Source organism: Aricia agestis, chromosome 3 (genome assembly GCF_905147365.1).
Source record: "Aricia agestis chromosome 3, ilAriAges1.1, whole genome shotgun sequence".
In the NCBI taxonomy this organism is placed as follows: Eukaryota; Metazoa; Arthropoda; class Insecta; order Lepidoptera; family Lycaenidae; genus Aricia; species Aricia agestis.
The window spans coordinates 23586375-23606765 of NC_056408.1; the positions used below are offsets into that span (position 1 = coordinate 23586375).

At 39.0% G+C, this 20391-nt stretch overlaps 1 protein-coding gene across 1 annotated transcript in view; it reads right to left on the reverse strand.

Annotated features, from left to right (window-relative positions):
* The window catches only part of LOC121725725 (transcription elongation regulator 1-like), a 37979-nt gene extending 17870 nt beyond the window's left edge, over nt 1–20109 (reverse strand). Inside the window, exons 1-15 of the mRNA XM_042112790.1 lie at nt 19766–20109; nt 11277–11613; nt 11013–11166; nt 10643–10856; nt 10437–10543; nt 9596–9901; nt 9361–9431; nt 8957–9092; nt 8661–8744; nt 8209–8416; nt 7779–7920; nt 5479–5611; nt 5025–5290; nt 4711–4829; nt 4405–4555 (exon numbers count right to left, since the gene is read on the reverse strand). Coding sequence (XP_041968724.1) covers nt 4405–4555; nt 4711–4829; nt 5025–5290; nt 5479–5611; nt 7779–7920; nt 8209–8416; nt 8661–8744; nt 8957–9092; nt 9361–9431; nt 9596–9901; nt 10437–10543; nt 10643–10856; nt 11013–11166; nt 11277–11613; nt 19766–19959 — 2622 coding nt within the window. The 5' untranslated portion in view covers nt 19960–20109. The remainder of the gene's footprint in view (nt 1–4404; nt 4556–4710; nt 4830–5024; nt 5291–5478; nt 5612–7778; nt 7921–8208; nt 8417–8660; nt 8745–8956; nt 9093–9360; nt 9432–9595; nt 9902–10436; nt 10544–10642; nt 10857–11012; nt 11167–11276; nt 11614–19765) is intronic.
* Nucleotides 20110–20391: the final 282 nt, after the last annotated feature.

Consider the following 20391-nt stretch of genomic DNA (forward strand, 5'->3'; position numbering starts at 1 on the left):
GGTGGGAACGCCGCGTCCAGAGTCCAGAGTCAAAACTGAGGGGTTCACACGTGTGGTGTAGATTAAAAAAAATTCTTCATTTATTCAAAATCCTTTAAAGGACAGCGAAAAGGAGATAGGAAAAGAGTAAGAAAAGCCAAGTTGAGAATATAGTACGCAAATGAGAGGTGAAATTACATGGGAAAATAAGTTCCGAAGTCCTTGAAAAATATACCCAAAAACTGATTTTTTGCAGGACCGACACAATAAGAACCCCGAAGGAGGATCGAACCCCTCAACGCAATAACGAATCGCAAAGCCAACCATCCGCCCGCCCCGGCGGCCGCACGGCGCCCGCGCACGCCACATCCCTGCAACAAACTGTATTAGACGCTGAAAATAAACATTAGCCCTGTGGAGGTAAAACCTGATTAGTCCCTGGAAGTAAAACCATTAGTAACCGTACGAAAAGTAAAGGCACTCGCGGCACACAACCATCGAGAGAGCTCCGTGTGTCGCCCGTGTTGGCAGTTTTGGGTTTAGAGCGTTTCGCGTTCCTGTACGTTGATAAAACATTGTCAACATTCCACTGTCCATGGGCGACGGTAACCGTATGACTTATGAGTCGTATAAGTCGATTTGCCATTTTTTATTTGTACTTAAGTACTTAAAATAAAATATAAAATATAAATAGATAAAATCTAGTAAATTGATTTTTGTAAAAAATATAATTTTAGGTCTCAAAACTACCAAAAATGCCACCAAGGCGAAGTTAAATCTACAAGAAATATTCTATCATTATTTGTTTTACATTTTTTATTTGCAAATGTCCTGTATAAATTAATTTCCAAGTGAGTTATTATTAAGTAAGAATTTTAGAGAATGGCTGTATTACTAATATAAAAGGCCTGCAAAATTAAATCATCGATCATCACCACTGCGGGACAAGAAGCCAATTTAAGGCCTAACTATATATTTGCACTTTACAGTTAAACTTTATTAGCCATTTTTAAGAATATTTTTATTTTTAAATTCTTAAAATATTTTTTGAGCAGTCAACGTCCAACAAGCATCTGCCAAGTTCAATTTTTGCTTCATTGCCCATACATTTGTACATAATATTTAGAATTATTACAATTTAATATTTATACTAGCTGTTCCGGCAAACGTTGTTTTGACATATAAAGTATTTCGCCCAAATTATTTTATTGAAGTGAGTAAATGAGTATGGCACCATGGCAACGTCCATCGCTAACCCGTCGCACAAACTATGGTCGAGGTCGTCAGTCTCGATTTGTAATAATTTACTATTATTTATTCAACAAATGCACTTATCAATATAAAAATACCCAGTAGCCGATTCTCAGACCTACTTATTATGCATATAAAATTTGGTAAAAATCAGTAAAGCCGTATCGGAAGAGTATGGTAACTAACATTGTGACACCAGAATTTTATATATAAGAAGATATACTTTTTGACAAATTTCATAATATTGGGGGCATTTTTGTCTGAAGCAACAAACATGCTCACGTACAAACTTTGGCATTTGTATTTGTAATAATAGAGGTAAACTCATCCAGAAACAATATTCATGAACTCAGCAAAAACTCATTCAACAATGACGCCGGAACAAACTCTCGCGACGATTATTTATAATTTACTGTAAGCGGTGATATGAATAATAAATCTGTTAGCTTGCATCAGGATTAGTAATCCGATGTGAACAGCCGTGGACGTTGATTCTGTGCCTTCAATTTCAGTACGGCAGCTTATACTTAAACATGTACTGAGAATCAGCCTCACGGATCAGTGATAATATAATATTATAATAAATTGATCGATAATTACTTCATTTACTTTATTAGTTTCTAATCCTTGACACTGATTCTTCTTAACTTCTATTGATTTTACATTGCCTTCTGCGAGTACAACAATAATAAATTAATTGTATACTTCATTAAATCATTACTCTGAGAAATAATTTTAATAATTTTCACAACAATTTATCTTTATAAAAAAAAATTTTTGATTCTCTTTATCTCAATAATATAATTTATTTCAAATGCATTAAAAGCTGAATCTTTCTAATATAATATAATAACATACAGAAAAGATCTCGTTAGCTCAAAAGTATGTCACCGTAATATTTAAACATTATTTTTATGAAACCGAGACAATATATATCCATATCCAATAATTTAAATGAAATGCTCTACGCAGACGAGCATAGTATTTTCTAAAAATGTAAAGAGATCCTTCCTAGTATAAAAACAAAATGAAAACCTGAAATAAAAAAAGATTAGTCGGTGAGCAATGTTTGGATATATTATCTGTATTTACATATTGTCATCTCGACCGCGGGGCGGCCTGAACCCAGCACCATCGGGCATGCAACGGCGAGACTGAGTGGGCTCAGAGTCTGCGCTACTTTTTATATAGAATTTTAGTCATTTCTGCAAAGTGATATCTAACCTTTTGTATGGTCGTGCACCGCTCGGGCTACCGCTTGGCCATTCGAGCGCACTTTACCTCTCTTTCTAAAAAGTAACATACGATTTAGAGAGGCTTATTCAGCTGCATACTACTATACGAGTCATCATCTCCAGTATTACATCAAAGCTTTCAACATTAAAAATTCAGTCACTGAGACAATTTCATATCGAGTGTAATAACTCGTAAAATGTAATAACAGGGGGCCTTTGCAAACAAATATACTTAGCACATTCGCGCTGGCTCGAGAGCGGTCGAGGGAGCCCGGGCCCCCCGACCACTCTCGACGCCTGCCTACATCTACAAAAACCTAACAGAGACGCTCCACTGAGGTCGTCCGAGAGTTGACTCTGGCAACTTCGACAATTGACAATCGAATACTCGTTGTTTCATTACAAGATCATTATTCTGAAATAAAAGAATCACCTTCGACGTAACAAGTGAATGCGGTATAAACTGTGTATATAAACTGTCAGCAGGGGGCGGGGCTTGGCGCGCGGGGGCCGCGGGGGGCGCGGCCGCGGGCGGCGGCGGCGGCTCACGCGGCGGCGCAGGCGCTACATATCTTGGTGTCAAAACAAAACAACGTGCTAATTCAGTATAATATGGCCGGTCTCGAACCGTCATTTTCTTATTGCAAATATACTTTAATCTGCATTCAATTCGTTCAAAGACACTTTTTATTTTTATATTATTTGTAATAAGAAAATTACTAAATTGAAAGTAGAAATATCACGCACTCCATGTTACTCGGCGTATCTGACATCAGATAATTCGTTATTTAGAAAAACTCAACGGAATGGATACTCAAATTATTTTTACGGTAGCAGTGCGTCCTATTTCCAAACAGTTTCAATGCAGTTACTCTTAACAATAACCATTATAAAACACACTTATACACACACAAGAAACTGCACTAAAATTTAAATATGACATAAAAACAATTAAAAGAAATATTCATAGCTATCACTAATCTATAAAATTAAAATATATTCGCATTGCACAAAAAATATTATTTAAGGCCGGCCATAGACGGACCGCATCTTGCAGTAGAGATCTGCAGTTTCCATACTAAATTCATATCCGCAATACACGGACCGCTCGAGCAGTTCTTGAGCAGTCTGAACGGCCGCTTTGCGGTCTAGTTTCGCAGTGCGGTCGAATAACAAATGTAAAGCGTATGGACGACTGCATGATGCGGTCGTGTTGCAGTCGTGTACGACTTCAACGCGACCGCTTTAGACCAGTTGGTCCCGCTCCCGACTGCATCTTGCGGTCCGTCTGAGACCAGTCTGAGAGAGTGAAACGGGATTCGAACCCGACAGTTCTCAATCAACTTTCAAAAAGAAGAATTCACTGTTAAAAGAAGTCAATCAGTAATTTTAAACATATTTTTGTAGGTTCATAGGCCTCCTTAGCGTTTTATGTAGTTTTAAAACTCTCATCCTGAAAGAATAGTTTAAGTCTTATTTTTACTGAGCACTTCAATGTTTAAACAATTTGTATATTATACTTTAAATTAGTATTAGTAGAGTAAAATACCAATATCATAATTATCGGTTCTCTCTGTTACGACAGATTTATTCGACAATGACAATTATTGCAAGCTGGGCTCGAACCTGGCAAATGAAGTCACATGAGCATAGCTCGTATCTTTTTATTGGATAGTAGTTGTATCTTTTGAAACTCATACTCATCACGACTGTAAAATATTTACATACAATTCACATTTACATACAAGTCTTAGAGCGCTTTGGTACTTGTTGATTTTTAACTTTTACTTTTTATTTCTGCTCCACTGCTGGACATAGGCCAAAACAACGGACATTACATTTTCGGTAGCCAATTTATAAGCGACTCTTTGCATGCTCAGGTTCAAATATCGTGATATTTGTGTGTGTGTGTGTGCTGCTCGGCGGCGGGGTGACTGACCTGCTCCTTCTTCTTTTCCTTCTCCTCCTTATCGCGCTTGCGCACGTCGGCGACGTACTCGTTGAAGTAGGTCTCGCGCTCGCGGACCTTCTCGATGGCCTTGAACCGCTCGTCCCGCCCGTGCTTCGCCGAGAATTCGGAGAACGACGATCTACGAAAAAACATAGTAGTCAGTATGCTAGTAAAGTCGACATGCCCAATTTCAACGAAATCGTTTCAGCAGTTTTAACAAATAAATAAATATCACTATTATACATTGCAGTAAAGACGTTTATTGGTTGTACCCGTTTTCCAGTCACTACTCACTTGGAGTGTAGTTTCGCCTCCTCCATGAGCTGTTTGAAGGCTTGCTTCTTCTGCTGGAGACGGTTCTTCTTCTCCTTGCGCTCCTCCTCGACCCTCTCTCGCACGTACTTGTCGAACACCTGCACGACAAATTCATTTCAGTATCAAACATTTCAAAATTGGGCAATACACTAAACATTCTAATAAATAAGCCTTTCCGAACATTTAGAGGTATATTGACAGTGTTTGATTTACAGATTTTGTCTTAAAGTTTTTTTTCATGTCCCTTTATAAGCTAGTTATCTCGGGACGATGGCGAGTCAGTGTAATGTTACCTTCTTGCGGTCGGTGGAGTTGAGTAGAAGGTAGCGACGGTCGAAGACGATCTTGTGCAGCTCCTTCTCCCAGGGGCTGAAGGCGGAGACGTCGGACTCGTGCAGCAGCTGCAGGAAGCTCCGCAGGCGCTGCTCAAAGGGCACGACGGCGCGCTCGCGGGCCGCGCGCATCTCCGCCTCCTCCGCCGCCTCCTTGCCCGCGTCGATCTGCGCCCCGCCTCCGCCGCCGTTGCCGGCACCGCCCTTCCGCGCCGCCGCAGCCGGCTCTGCGCGATATCACAGAATATGAAAATGGCAACTTTACCACCGATTTACTTCTTCGTCGCGGACGATGTTAACTATGTGTTGCTCGTCTAGTAGAAAAAAATAGTATTCATATTTTACTCTCACGGCTTAATTTGGATAACTAGATCTAGAATAACTAGATCTGTGAACATAAGAATGCGGTACTAACTCTCTTCGGGTTTGTTCTTCTTGGCGGGTTCGGCGTCGCTGTCGTCGCTGTCGTCGCTGTCGGAGTCGGCCGCCCGCTTCAGGTCGCCGTTCGCGCTCTTCGTCGGAGTCGTGGCGGCCGCTTCCTTGCGCTGCTACAGAATTACATTTTATTTTAGTAGCTAAAAACTCGCGCGCAAATAAAGGTAGCAAGATGATAATTTTAAATTATGTCTATAAAGACCGCACCCAGACGAATATTAATTACAGTGCTGCCAAAGTGATAATGCGCATATAAATTTTCATAATTTTTCGGCAAAGGTCGTATTTCCCAAGCGTCGGAAGACGTCGCTGCAAGCGCTGTTTTTAAACTTAACTTTAAGAAAAACACCGCTTTGCAGCGACGTGGAGGCGCCAGACGTTGATTGGACGTTACCATGGTAACGTTACTGGCCACGTCGCGATGGCTTCCCGGTGAGTTGTAGCACTTATTGACGGACCGGCGACAGCGGACAGCCACCGGCTATATTATACTTCTATTTCCTTTGAACAAGATGCAAAATGCAAGTGGGGCTCTTACGTTTCATAGATTCGGGTGTTTTCGTGATTACAATTACGATATGGTCACCTTACGGAATAGAAGAATATTACTTGACTTGTGCTTTCTGTATAAAATTATCCATGGTAAGGTCATATGTAACAGTCTGCATGATCGTATAACCTTAAACGTACCATACAAATATTCTAGAAATAAAATAACTAAGACATTTTATATTCCTCCCTGCAAAACTAATCTGTACTTACTACTGTACTGGGAGTACTGTACTTAACTGTGAATTAATTAAGATTTTGACAAAAGCCCCATACAATACCGGTCAAACTCTTCATTCAATTGAAGTTCAATCATGTCTCCAAGTGCGGCCGTTACGGATTATTTTGTAATTAGAATACATCGCGAATAAGTCATTCAAAATATCCGTAGACTCCGTATCTGATAGCACCACATCGTTACGTCGTACGCTTGTATTTTTTTTTTTTAATTAAATAAGGGGGCAAACTAGCAAACGGGTCAACTGATGGTAAGCAACTACCGTCGCCTATGGACACTCGCAACATCAGAAGAGCTGCAGGTGCGTTGCCAGCCTTTTAAGAGGGAATACGCTCTTTTCTTGAAGGTTTGCAGGTCGAATCGGCCTGGAAATACTGCTGGTGACAGTTCATTCCAGAGTTTTACAGTGCGCGGCAGAAAGTTACGCGAAAAACGCACTGTGGAAGACTGCCACTCATCAAGGTGATGAGGATGATATGTTTTTCGCGTGGGACGATAGCGAAAAGTTGGTATGATTCCGAACAATTCCTCAGAGCACTCCCTGTGATACAACCGTTAGAGGATGCAGAGTGAAGCTACATCTCGGCGTAATTCCAGGGGGTCCAAGCTGTTTGAAACACTGGCAGTCAACAATTCGAGCAGCCCTTCGTTGGATACGATCCAGAGGGAGCAGTTGGTATTTTGGCAGCCCTGCCCATAGATGACAACAATATTCCATATGAGGCCGAACCTGCGCCTTGTAGAGTTGTAGGCGTTGGTCCGGACTGAAGTACTGTCTCGCTCTGTTAAGAACGCCAAGCTTCTTCGAGGCTAATTTGGCCTTACCCTCAAGATGATATCGGAACTGGACTTCGCTCGATATGTTGACGCCAAGTATCTCAATGCTAGGGGAGATGGTTAAAGATGTGCCCTCGAAACGAGGATAAATGATCATTGGTGACTTTTTAGTGGTGAACGCGCAGACTTGTGTCTTGGCGGGGTTGAATTGGACTAAGTTACGTCTACCCCATTCAGAGACCTTCTCCAATGAATTCTCCACCTTAGACACAAGTTCGTTTCGACTCTCAGTGACATTTTGCCGAGAAATATTAGGGGAGCCGGTATATACAGCATCACCTGTACTATCATCCGCATAGCAATGAATGCCGTTGGTTTGTAACATGTCATTGATATGCAGTATGAATAGAGTAGGCGATAGCACACAGCCCTGAGGGACACCAGCATTAACAGACTGAGTTTCCGAGCATTCGCCGTCAACTACGACCTTTATGCTTCACCCGAGCAGCGCTTTATGCTAAACCCGATCAAAGGCCTTCGCAATGTCCAAACTAACAGCCAATGCCTCTCCCATCGACTCAATTGCCTGAGCCCAACGGTGAGTCAGGTATGCCAAGAGATCACCAGCCGAGCGACCCTTACGGAACCCGTATTGTTTGTCGCTTGGCAATCCCGTAAGTGCGTGCACATGCGTGCGTGTACGTGCGTGCGTGTACCTGCTGGACGGCGTGCGGCGGCTGCGCCATGGCGCGCTCGACGTCGGCGACGCCAGCGAGCGCGGCGGGCCGCTCCCACACCGACAGCCGCGCCGTCGGGTTGTAGAAGAACACGCGCCCGTCGCCCGTCCACACCACGCGCCTGCCAAAACACATCATCGATATGGGAATAGCAATAAACAAATAAATAAAATGTCTTTATTTCAGGTATCAAATATCAGCAGGCTTAGCGTGACAACATTAGAAACGGGTAATGACGGATGTCATGTCACTCGTCTATCCTTCCGTAGAAAGATACCATTTCTATGGTGACTACGCTAAGCATGTTGCAATAACATTTATGGATGAAATAAAGTCACCAAAAGGATTGTAGAGCTGTGCTCGACATATACATTACTAGTTATAAAATGAATAGATAAAATATACTGACCATGGAGTGCCCGATATGGGCTTGCTGGAGACAGGTCGTCTCTTATCCGCTTTCGCCTTCTCTTTATCGGCCTTTTCTTTCTCCGCTTTTTCACGTTCGGCCTTCTCTCTTTCCGCTTTCTCTCTCTCTATTCTCTCCTTCTCGTTTCTCTCCCGTTCGGCGGCCGCCGCCGCCGCTGCAGCCTCGGCGTGAGCGTCTACGTCCACAACTTAGTAACAAAAAATATTCTTAAACGGGAGTTTTAGCAGCACATAAATAGTAGTTCAGCAGAACCGATTCAGTAATGGTTCTGAAGACCGTGGGTTTTTCCCATAGAAAACATTAGACTGACAGAAGAAACGTTGGAAAGATTAGAAAATGATTCAAAACCTTATCGCACCATATCTAACCTTTTTTAATCTACTTTATGAAGGAATAAAATCTATAATATTTTAAACCACTTTTTGTTTTACCTTCAGCTTTATTATCATCAGCATCCATTCTCTCCACCTTGTCGGGTTTCTCACCCTTCTCCTTAGCTATCTTAGCTTGCAAATCTATAACAAATAATTTAGTTACAACTTACTATTTAGTTTACTTTTTACTAATTACTTAGCTGCTTTAAATTGTAAAAAAAATTTAACTTGTAATTTTATAGAGGATCTTCAGTGCAAGGATTTTTAATATTAAGGGTTCAGTTACTCGTAATTACTCTACCCGCGAGCACCGACATCATGTCGCGAGTATACATATTAGTCGTTCGTCTCACCTTCCAGATCCTTCATGGGCTTGGGTTTCTCCCAGACGCTCTCCTGTCGGCCGGCGTGGTAGTAGTAGGGGCGGCCGTCGGGCGCCCGGTGCGTGCTCCACTCCGCCGCCGCCGCCGCCAGCTCCGCCGGGATCACCTGCAAAGTGCGAACACCTACCTGTCTCACTAGGTCATCGTATGTATGAAAGAGAGGACACGCTACACATACAGCAATAGCCATAAATGACGCGAGTAGTAATAGCCGTTTTATTGCATTTAGAACTACAACAAAGATTGATTCTTTGTTGAAACTACTGCATGTCAGTTCTTCGACAATTTTATTTAAGCTTAAGTATTTGTTTATTTATGTATAGGAGGTCGCAGCTCCAAATCACCATAACGTTAGTACAAAAGAAGTAACGAACCGTTTCCATAGAAGCGAGCCCCTCCGGCGCCTCGCTGCCCGCCGCGGGGCCTCCCGCCTGCGACGCCGCACCTGGCGACCGAGATAATAATGTAAACTACCGACGTACAGTAATACCATTTCCTATTGGTGCTTCATATATAATTACTTTTCCAGAATTAACACAAACTTTATAACGTCATACTTAATATTATTTTAAGAGTAATAAATACACAGAAATATTGTTGTGTACTCACTGGCGTCGGGCACGGCCGCAGCCGCCGCCGCGAGGCCCGGGGGCTGCGCCACGAGCGGGGGCGGCCAGCCCCAGCCGCCCCAGGCACCGCCCACGCCGCCGCCGGGGCCGCCGCCCATCGGTCCGCCCATACCGCCCGGACCCACACCGCCGCCCGGACCCATACCGCCGCCCGGGCCCATCCCGCCGCCCGGACCTACACCGCCGCCCGGACCCACACCGCCGCCCGGACCCACACCGGCGCCCGGGCCCATCCCGCCTCCCGGACCTATCCCGCCGCCCATTGGACCGCCGGGACCCATGGAACCTGATGGAAATAAATTAAAATATTATAAAACACTCGACACTGTCACACGGTAATCCAATGTTTATAAGTTGGCCTTCAAACAAGATGAAAGTGGTTAAAATTCATTCTTCTGTGAGCACCGGTGCCCGACCTAGAGACCGTCAAATCCGCGTTTACACCCATTTGTTTGAACCGATGGAATTACCCACCGGTTCAAGCAAACTCTCACTTTAGTGAGAGATTTATTTATTTATTTATTTATTTGGGACAACAACATCCATCAATTCTACAATGTTCATTATTATAATAGAATACAATGAGTACATAAGGCCAATTAACAGCTATCCACAACTTATTACATTACTTATTACAATTTTACCAGAAGTAAGTATAGAAATCGCCAACAAACTGAAATGCAATCGCCAACAAACTGAAATGCAGTTTGGCGGTTTTTAGGATAAGGACATAATGTTGTTAAATAATGGAATAAAATAATAAAAAAAAAAAAAAAAATGATATCAGAGAAGTTATTTCACAAACATGGAGTGTGCGTTACCCATGGAGTGTGGCGGGGCGTTGGTCTCTCCGGGGGGCATGTCGTCGTCGTCGGCGGGGCTGCCGTCGCCCTTGTCCGACTTGCTGCCCATGTGGTTGTTACCTGCGACAAATATTGACACGTTACAATCAAATCATTACTTGTGTTATCTGCGACTTCGTAAATTTTACATGTACAATAGTGAGCAGTAATAACTAGTGTACTCACCGTCCTTCACCCAGGGTGGAGGCTGCGTCATGAAGGGGGGCACGGCGCCGGGCGGGGGCCCGCCCTGGCCGGGGCCCCCCTGCGGCCCGACGCCGGGCGGCATCATCCCGGCCATCATGCCGTTTGGCATCATTCCCATTGGCGGCCCGCCCATGGGGGGCCCCCCCATCGGCCCGTTCATCGCCATGGGCTGACCCATACCGGACATTTGACCTAGAGATTTTAATTACCATAAACTTGACAAGAAAAAAAAGCTGCAGTTAAATAGAAAAATTAGTCAGCATGTACAATACAATTTGAATTACGTCGTATGCGATGTCTCAATGCCGGGACTGCCGGTATTGCCATCTTGTTGGAAAGTAGTCCTACCTGTGCTGGCCATGGCTTCCATTTCCGCCTGAGTCACCACCTTACAAGTGGGACTCTCCTGGGGCCGGGTCCAAGTGGTCTCCCGCGTCCGGGCATGGTAGTAGTACGATTTCCCGTCATCTGATTTTGTCTCCACCCACAGCTCAGGTGCAGGCTGTAAAATTACACAATATATTGACTAAATATAAGGTCAGTTATTTAAAATGTTTATTTTGTGTTCAAAAACAATACAACAAAATAATTTTGTTAAATAAAATATTTTACCATATTTGGTGGAGGCATCCCTGGTGGGCCGAATGGTGGTGGTTGTCCCATCATGTTGGGTGGAGGCCCCATCGGTCCACCGGGTGGCATCATACCGGGAGGTGGTCCGAACGGTGGGGGTCCTCCCATCATTCCCGGAGGAGGCGGCCCCATGGGACCCCAATTGTTATCAAAGTTTGGTCCCCCATTGGGACCAAAGCGAGGACCACCTCTGCCTCTAAAATATCCTCGTCCTCTCATAGGCGGTCCACCGGGGCCGTAGCCTCTGCCTCGGAATCTCATTGGCGGAGGCCCATTCATCCATCCCGGAGGGCCCATACCACCTCGACCTCTGCCCCTGTCAAAAGAACATAAAATTAGACACAGAAATAGTTTCCCTGTACACTTGGCTTCAAAAACCTGACCAATATAAACATCAGTTGCAGGGTCACAAATATAAAAAAAGGGAAAAACATTATTATATTATTACATGTACTAGCTATTATTTTCATTATTTTCTAGCAATCATTTTAGCCTGTACAAAGTTCATTCATTAGGCACAAAGTAAAATAAAAACAAAAAAGTATCACTACTAGCTAGCTAGTCCTTTGAATTAGTAGGTACTTAATCAATAAGGTCAAAATGTCTTCAATGAAAAGTCTATTATAAGTTTAATGGATCTGTTCAAGGTACTTTTACTAACATAAGTAGAAACTCAATTATCCAGTCCTCAGTTACACAGATTTGAGATTATGCGGTCTGTTTTTCGAAAATCTCGAGGTGTACATTTTCAAACAACACTTTAGAACTACTTAACAACATACTTAACATACATCCATACTTATGTATGGATGTATAGTGTCCGAAATAAATGATTATTATTATTATTAATTTTCTGCAATTTCACCAAACACTTAATAATATGTACTGTACATTGCATCGAACCCACTTTTCTTCATACATTTGATTATTCAGAATTTAAATTATCTTCAAGATAGGAATTAATTAGTCCAGTTAATGCTTCAACTCCTAAGCGGTGACATGCGGTTGCATGTGACCGCTTACTGCTTAGGAGTTGAAGCATTGCACATAATACCTTGATTGTTGAAAAACCCGGAAGGTATCAATAGAGTTCCTACAGTATTGTTTTTTTTATTTAAAGACTGCCAACACAAAAAACGGCCAAGTGCGAGTTTGACTCGCCCATGAAGGGTTCCGCAGCAGCAATAAGGTTTATTTTAATGAAATTAAAAGGTTTTTGATTTATTTTTATATTTCAGTTGATTTAATGAAAATTAATTTAAGGTTTACCATTTATGACATATAAAAAAACTACTTGCTAGATCTCGTTCAAACCAATTTTCGTTGGTAGTTTTTGTAGTAATGTACATCATATATTATTTTTAGACTTATCATGCCCCTACTTTAGAAGTTATATGCCCCCCCAATCTAACATATTTTACCACTTTGAAAGAGTCTCTCTCGCAAACTATTCAGGTTCGAAAAACATTATATAAGAAACTTCAATATGATTTTTAAAGACCTATGCATAGATACCCTACACACACAGGTTAGATGAAAATGATACATATAAGAAATTAATCTACCATCACCAAGAACAAGAAGATACCAGACTCCCAGCATATACAATAAAATAGATTTCATAAGGGGTGACACTAAAAAACTCAGTATAACTAGATTAAAACAAAAATTAAAAACTTATTTTTTGGAATCAGGCTGTTTATCCATCCGTGCATAAAAGTGTTCATATTTTACTTAAAAGTAAGTATTACTAATATAATGTAAGAGTCATTAATCTAATAATATAGAATAAAAATATGTTACTGTAATTACTAGATAATTAAAAAGTTTATATGTGTTTATACTTATAATAAGAAAGAAAAAATATTTTGTTATTGAATTTCATAATTATTGATTTTTATGTTTAAGTATTAAGTTGATTTATAACATATAATATTATATTATTAGTGTTACAAATATCGCCAACAAACTGAAATGCAGTTTGGCGGTTTTTAGGATAAGGACATAATGTTGTAGAATAATGGAATAAATACTTAAAAAAAAGGCAAAAAAAAGAAAAAAAAGAATTGTTTCAGTTGTACCTATGGGGATTTTTAATGGGGGAAATTTTTAACAATTTTTCCATTTTTGTATCAAAATCTTAATGCGGTTTACAGACTACATCTACTTGCCAATTTTCAATAATATAGCTCTTATAGTTTCGGAGAAAAGTGGCTGTGACATATGGACGGACAGACAGACAGACATGACAAATCTATAAGGGTTGCGTTTTTGGCCATTTGGCTACGGAACCCTAAAAAGGGAAATACAAAACATCCATTTCATCTTATTCTATAGTAATGGAGTATCGCTCTGTTACAATTAATATTAACCCTTTATGAATGGGTGACATCTACAGTTGATTTCATGATGTCAGCCCTAAATACTGGTAGCAACTATTGTTGATTTGAGAAAGGGTCTCCTTTAAAGTCATGTATTTTCAAAAGTATAAACTTACTCCTTTGAGTTAAAGTGTTAAGATGTGAAATAGATAAAACAATCCTTTACTTTAAAACAGTTCCAAAATATTTCCATCTGGAATACAAATCTTATATCTTTAAACGAACAATTCTTGTATATATATAGTGTGTAACAAAAATAAGTGATAATACTTTAGTGTAGTATAATAGGTTATTATACTTATTAAATATTAACATTAGAATTTCTATTGTGTGTCAGTCACCAGTGACCGTATGGGGCTTAATAATTTAAAGGGACATGAGGGAAAAAAGCGACTATGTTTTATAATAGTATGTAGTGATTTCACAAATATAATTAGGGTAATCACTAATCAATAATTAAAATATTGGTTTTTCCTAGGTATCAAAGTTGGTGACACACAAGTTATAAAATAGTAAACCTCTTGTTACCTAATAACGTAAGTAATTAAAATATGATTAATTGATAAAATACATTGTTATTTATTCTTTCACAGTAATAATATTATACACTTTTCATGCACTTTTTTGTTATTTATTCTTTACTAGACATCCCGCCCGGCTTCGCCCGCGTAAATTAGGAATTTTACAGAAACCGTACATTTTTCTATAAAAAATAGCTATACTACCTTCACGTGGTGTACTCTATATCTGTGCCAAATATTGCCATAAAAATTGCTCCAGTAGTTCGTGAGATACCCTTTCTAATATTTCCCCCGTTTTTCCCACATTTTGCTGAGTTTCTTCGGTCGTATTAGTCTTAGCGTGACAATACATATAATATGTATTGTCACGCTAAGACTATATATAACGCTACTATATACTACGCTATATATAATATAGCCTTAGCCTTAGCCTTAGGGCCGGGACACAAAAACACGATACGACGTAGTGTCGTACCACGACGCGACGTCGTTTAACGATGCGACGTCGTGTCGTGGGAATCTACGACGCGCGTCGTAAACAACTACGACACGACATCGTAAGTCGTACGACGACGCGACGTCCGCGTCGCGTCGTAGAAACTTTGAATTTCTACGTGAGTTTCTAGTGTTTAGTGTTTTTGTGTCCCGGCCCTTACTCGATAAATGAGCTATCTAACACTGAAATAATTTTTTAAATCGGACCTGTAGTTCCTGAGATTAGTGCGTTCAAGCAAACATACTCTTCAGGTTTATAATATTAGGTATAGATTTTATAGGGTTCCGTACTCAAAGGGTAAAAACGGGACCCTATTACTAAGACTTTGTTGTCTGTCTGTCTGTCTGTCGCCAGGCAAGTTTTCACAGATTGTGTATATCTGTTGTCGCTATAACTACAAATACTAAAAACAAAATAATATTTATATTTAATTAATATTTATTCCCATACAACAAACATGATTTTTTTGGGCTTTTTTGCTCGTAATTAACCCTCCGTGCACCACGTGGGGTTTGACAAACCCCAGACGTACAAAAAATTTCATAATTTTTTAAAAATTCGTGTGATTTTTTTGACGCTTTATCTAGCTGGAGTTAAGACGTTACCTTACCGTTTGGCGGCTGCAGTTTAGGATTTTCTTCACCGATGCAACGAACAAACGTGCACATAATGTGCTGGTGTGCTGGGGTCCCACAAACCCCACGTAGTTCTGGACGTCGTTAAAAAGTTGTATAGACAGAATATTGTGAAATGTGAAAAAATCTATTTTTCGCGCATATTTGAATTCATTTCGATTAAATAAGCATTCGTGAACAGGTTTATGAACAAATTAAGTATGACTTTCATAGAAGAAGATTTGAAAATCGCAAAGATATAAACCATGGATACTGAGAGGTTCTTGTACGCGGTTTCACGCACGCACCAGAAAATATCAAAATCAATAAAGATGTGTTCAGTTGTATCAGGAACATAAATTGAAAACTCAAATACGGTTGTGAGCACAATAATATACCTATTTGCTTACACATACCGTGCCCACTTTCATTGTAAGAAATGTACTGATTTCAACTTGCCTGAATATCGTGTAGATTGATTATATTAAGTTAACTAGCGACCCGCCCCAGCTTCGCACGGGTAAAAATTTATAGCCAATGTCACTCACTGAATAAATGAGTTTTTAATCAAAACCAATATTATAAAGAGGTAAACTTTGTTTGTTTGTTTACTCATAGATCTACTAATACTACCCGACTAAGAGCTGATGACCAAATCAGTAATGACTCATGACTCATGTAGCTTCAGCTGTGTTAAAACTCCGTTAGCTACTTGGGTTGTTCAGGGAACAACCCTTTCTGATAATCTGCACGCAGCACGCAGATTATCAGAAAGGGTTGTTCAGGGAAGTAGCTAACGGAGTTTTAATACAGCTGAACCTACATTATTTCTTTTTTTCCCCACCCCACTACTCCCACACCCACCGCCCACGGCCTGCCAGCACGCAGATTATCAGAAAGGGTTGTTCAGGGAAGTAGCTAACGGAGTTTTAATACAGCTGAACCTAATTTTTTTTCTTTTTTTCCCCACTCCACTACTCCCACACCCACCGCCCACGGCCTGCCAGCACGCAGATTATCAGAAAGGGTTGTTCAGGGAAGTAGCTAACGGAGTTTTAACACAGGTGAAGCTACATGTAACATGACTGATTTGGTCGTCAGCTCTCCGTCGATACTACTGATAGATACATTACTACTCAATAGTCAATACTCATAGATCTAAACTCCGCTCCCACGGGCGCACCCCCGCCTTGGTTGCCCACTTCGAAACGGGCGTAAATTGCAATATTTTAATTTCGCCATAACTTCTAAACCAAACGTCCAATTTTAATCATTCAAAGACCAAATATTGTCCACATAAACTGTACTTTGAGATAAAATAATTTATTTTAATAAGGATTATTATCATGAGTAAAATAAATGCATTTAAATGTAGTCCAAAAAAAATTAAGATTTTTAAATAAAAATATGGTTGTTGTGCCTCACTTGACATAGATAGGTATAGTGTGTCGCGGACATTTTTGTAGATATTTATAAGATCTACATTTACTTAGAACATTGTATGGTTCTATCTTTTATAGTTTAGGCAGCATACGCAAAATAAGTAAATTTTCTGGTTGTTTCCGAAAAACTGAAATATCTTACGGAACCCTAAATTTTCCAAAATAAAAAGTAGCCTATGTTACTCGTAAATAAGCTTTCGAATGGTGAAAGAATTTTTAAAATCGGTCCAGTAGTTTTTGAGCCTATTCGTTACAATTAAACAAACAAACAAACAAAGTTTACCTTAAATTATAATTTTTTTTATAATTTTAAAGCAGTACGGGAAATAAAAGGTAACTTTTCAACTGTGGGAGCTCACCAAAAAAGAGTCTATGTTTTACTTGGTAAAAGATTACTAAATTTTCATTTTTGGGTGTAAAGGATTAAAAATAGGAGTTATCTCAGTAAGTATCGTTTTATATTACAATTAAATATATAAAAAACAGTTATTTGAAATAAAATGAACAAATAAATACAAATTACGCATTTCTTGCCCAGATAAGTCTTGGGGTTTGACAAACCCCACGTGGTGCACGGTGTAACTTTTATTCACGTGGTGCACGGAGGGTTAATAATGATGAGGTAGGCACTTAAAATTTCCACAAAGGCCTTAAATAAAGGCCTTAAGTACTTTAATAATTAATAATAATATTTAAATAAAATAAATAATTAAGGGGGGCTTCCATACAAAAAACACAATTTTTGGCCTATTTTTTTCAGATTTTTTCTCTATAACGGTATGGATTCCTTCGTGCGCGAGTCCGACTCGCACTTGGCCGATTATTTAAATTATCACTTGACAAACTCGAGTATCGATCTAAACGGCCCTGAAAAGTACCAATAACAGTGTCAATATAGGCTCATAATCATGGAATGATGCATGGTATAATATGGTAGTGATGATAATGAATCTAATTTGCATAGTAGGATATTATGCTTTCTGTTCTTAAAACGACGCCGAAACTCCTAAACTCACAACACATATTTATCAACCACTGTATCGATACAAACATGATGCACATCACTAGTTAGCACCGAAAATTATAATCTTATATCTTTGAACGAGCAATTCTTGTATATAATTGGAATCTCGGAATCGGCTCCAATGATTTTCATGAAATTTAGTATATAGATCTAGCTAGGAATCATTTTTAGAAAATGTCATTTTATTCGTGTTTTATCGAATACCGAGCAAAGCTTGGTCAAATAGCTATATATATAATTGGAATCTCAGAATCGGCTTCAACGATTTTCATTACATTTTGTATATAGGGGTTTGGGGGACGATAAATCAATCTAGCTAGGAATCATTTTAAGAAAATGTCATTTAAGGCTCGGTCAAATAGCTAGTGTAAATTTAATTGTTTTAAAAGTTTTAAAACAATCTTAGTTACTTTTGATTACTTTTTTGTACCCTGATTACTTTTTTGTACCTTTCGGGGTTGAAACCCTGGGTCCGTGGGGCCCTGGTGCCAAACAAATGTTCAGAGAGTTATCCCAAAGACTGGTTGAGAAAACTAACGATCCCAGAGCTGGCGCTTACCTCGGCCAACGTATCAGCCTTGCGATACAGCGAGGTAATGCTGCCAGCCTCTTGGGTACATTGCCCGCAGCCTCTGACTTAGATTTAGTTTTTTATATATAGTCTTTGTTTTATATTTTAGCATTATTTATAGCAATTATTACTTATTATTATAATTATCTTTATTAAAACTTTATAGACATTGAATAATGTACATATTAGCGGATAAAATTGTATTTAATAAAGTGCAGATGCATGATGATGTTTATCATTTTAGTTTTAAGTTTTAAAAGTTTTTATTTAATATTTTTGACTAAATTCAGTGTTTTTGTAGACAAATGTGTTACAAGATATTGTTGTCATAATTTCAATAGAAAATTCTCTTAATATTAAGTGTTCTTTGAAGAAAAATAGTTCTTAACTTTGATTTTTGGTTATAATGTGAAAAATAGTGAACAAATTGGAATAAAACTAATATACTTCAAAGGTTAGTGAAATAATAAACAAGTGTACAAAATTTTATGTGTCTAGGTCTTATAATTGAAAAGATACATCCAAATGAATACATGGCATTACGCTCGCGTGCAAAAAATAACCGAATTGAGCCATGACTTTACTTTTAGAAACCCCTACAAGGGGTTAATGTAAGTAACGCAGCATCGTTTCATGGCAATTGGTATTAGTATCGAAATAAATAAATTTACTCTTGCATTTATGATGTCATAAATTTAAAAATACTTATTGTTACCAATTACAATGATAGACTTCTTTTTTTTTTGCTCAATTAAAGTACATTATATACTTATATAATTTTAATTAAACTATTAAACTTGCAAAAAATAGTCTATTAAAATGTATCATAAATTAGTGTTATTACAAAATTATTAAAATAATTATAATTTAATACCTTAATTAATATTCCCAATTATTTCATGACACATTACTATATACATAATATATCAGTACCTAATCAGTTGCAGCTCCTTTCATCAGTTTAAAGGGGAACATACTACATAGTAACAGAAGTAAAAATTAATAATAATAATAATCATTTATTGCAGGCAATAAACCCATATAAAATATATAAAATTAAATTAAATTAAAAGTTAAAATTAGATAGTACATAAACATTGTGAATTTTAATTAAATAATAATACAAATAAAATAAAATGCTACAAAAATATCGTCAAAAATTGGTACCAGATTCATTCGCAGTTGATTGCTGTTTAGATATTGTAGATTATAGGCTAGAATTCAAACAATAGCAAAAGACTAGATAGTAGGATTCTAAGAAAAGTCCAACAATTTTGCGAGGGTCTGTGTATATTATTACAACGACAGATATTTCTACATACCCAGAAACATCAAGGACAAATTAGTTTTTAGATCTCCGAATGCATTGCCAAGATTGGGTTGGAAATGGGCATGGTAATAAAACAAAGCGACACTGACCTGTAATTTCCACGGTTTCCTCCGCGACCTCCTCGAAAGCCGCTACCGCCTTCTTCATCATCGAAATTTTCTTCGTATCCACTAGGTTCACTAAAATCTTTGGACGCTTCCTCTAAATTGTCGTTGCCATCATTACTACGACTGCCTACATCGTTAACACTAGAGTCCTGGGCATCCATGTATTCTTCTTCCATTTCGTCAGATTAGGTATTATTTATCAATAGAATTTACACAAACACTTTTGTCCACATGCCTGTAACTATTTTTGCTCAGATATCGCCTCGCTATACAATGGCGGAAGTCAACATTGCGTTAAGCAAAATGGCGGCCGGCTACCGCTACAGCTCCACAGATTACTAGTATAAATTTATAGATACAGCTCCATAGACAGGGTGACCATATTTAAATTACAGATCCTGCCTTACTTTAGTCAAAAAACTGACAAATAACCCTGCCAAAGAATGTAGTAAAAATGCCCACATACTGCCATCTTTATGAACTGTTGTTTTAAAGTAAGAAAAGTAAAAATACATGTTAGTCTACTAGAATCAAAAACCGCAATTTCCAATAAAAACATTATTGGACATTGCGGTTTTTTATTCTAGTAGACTCAATTATATACTATA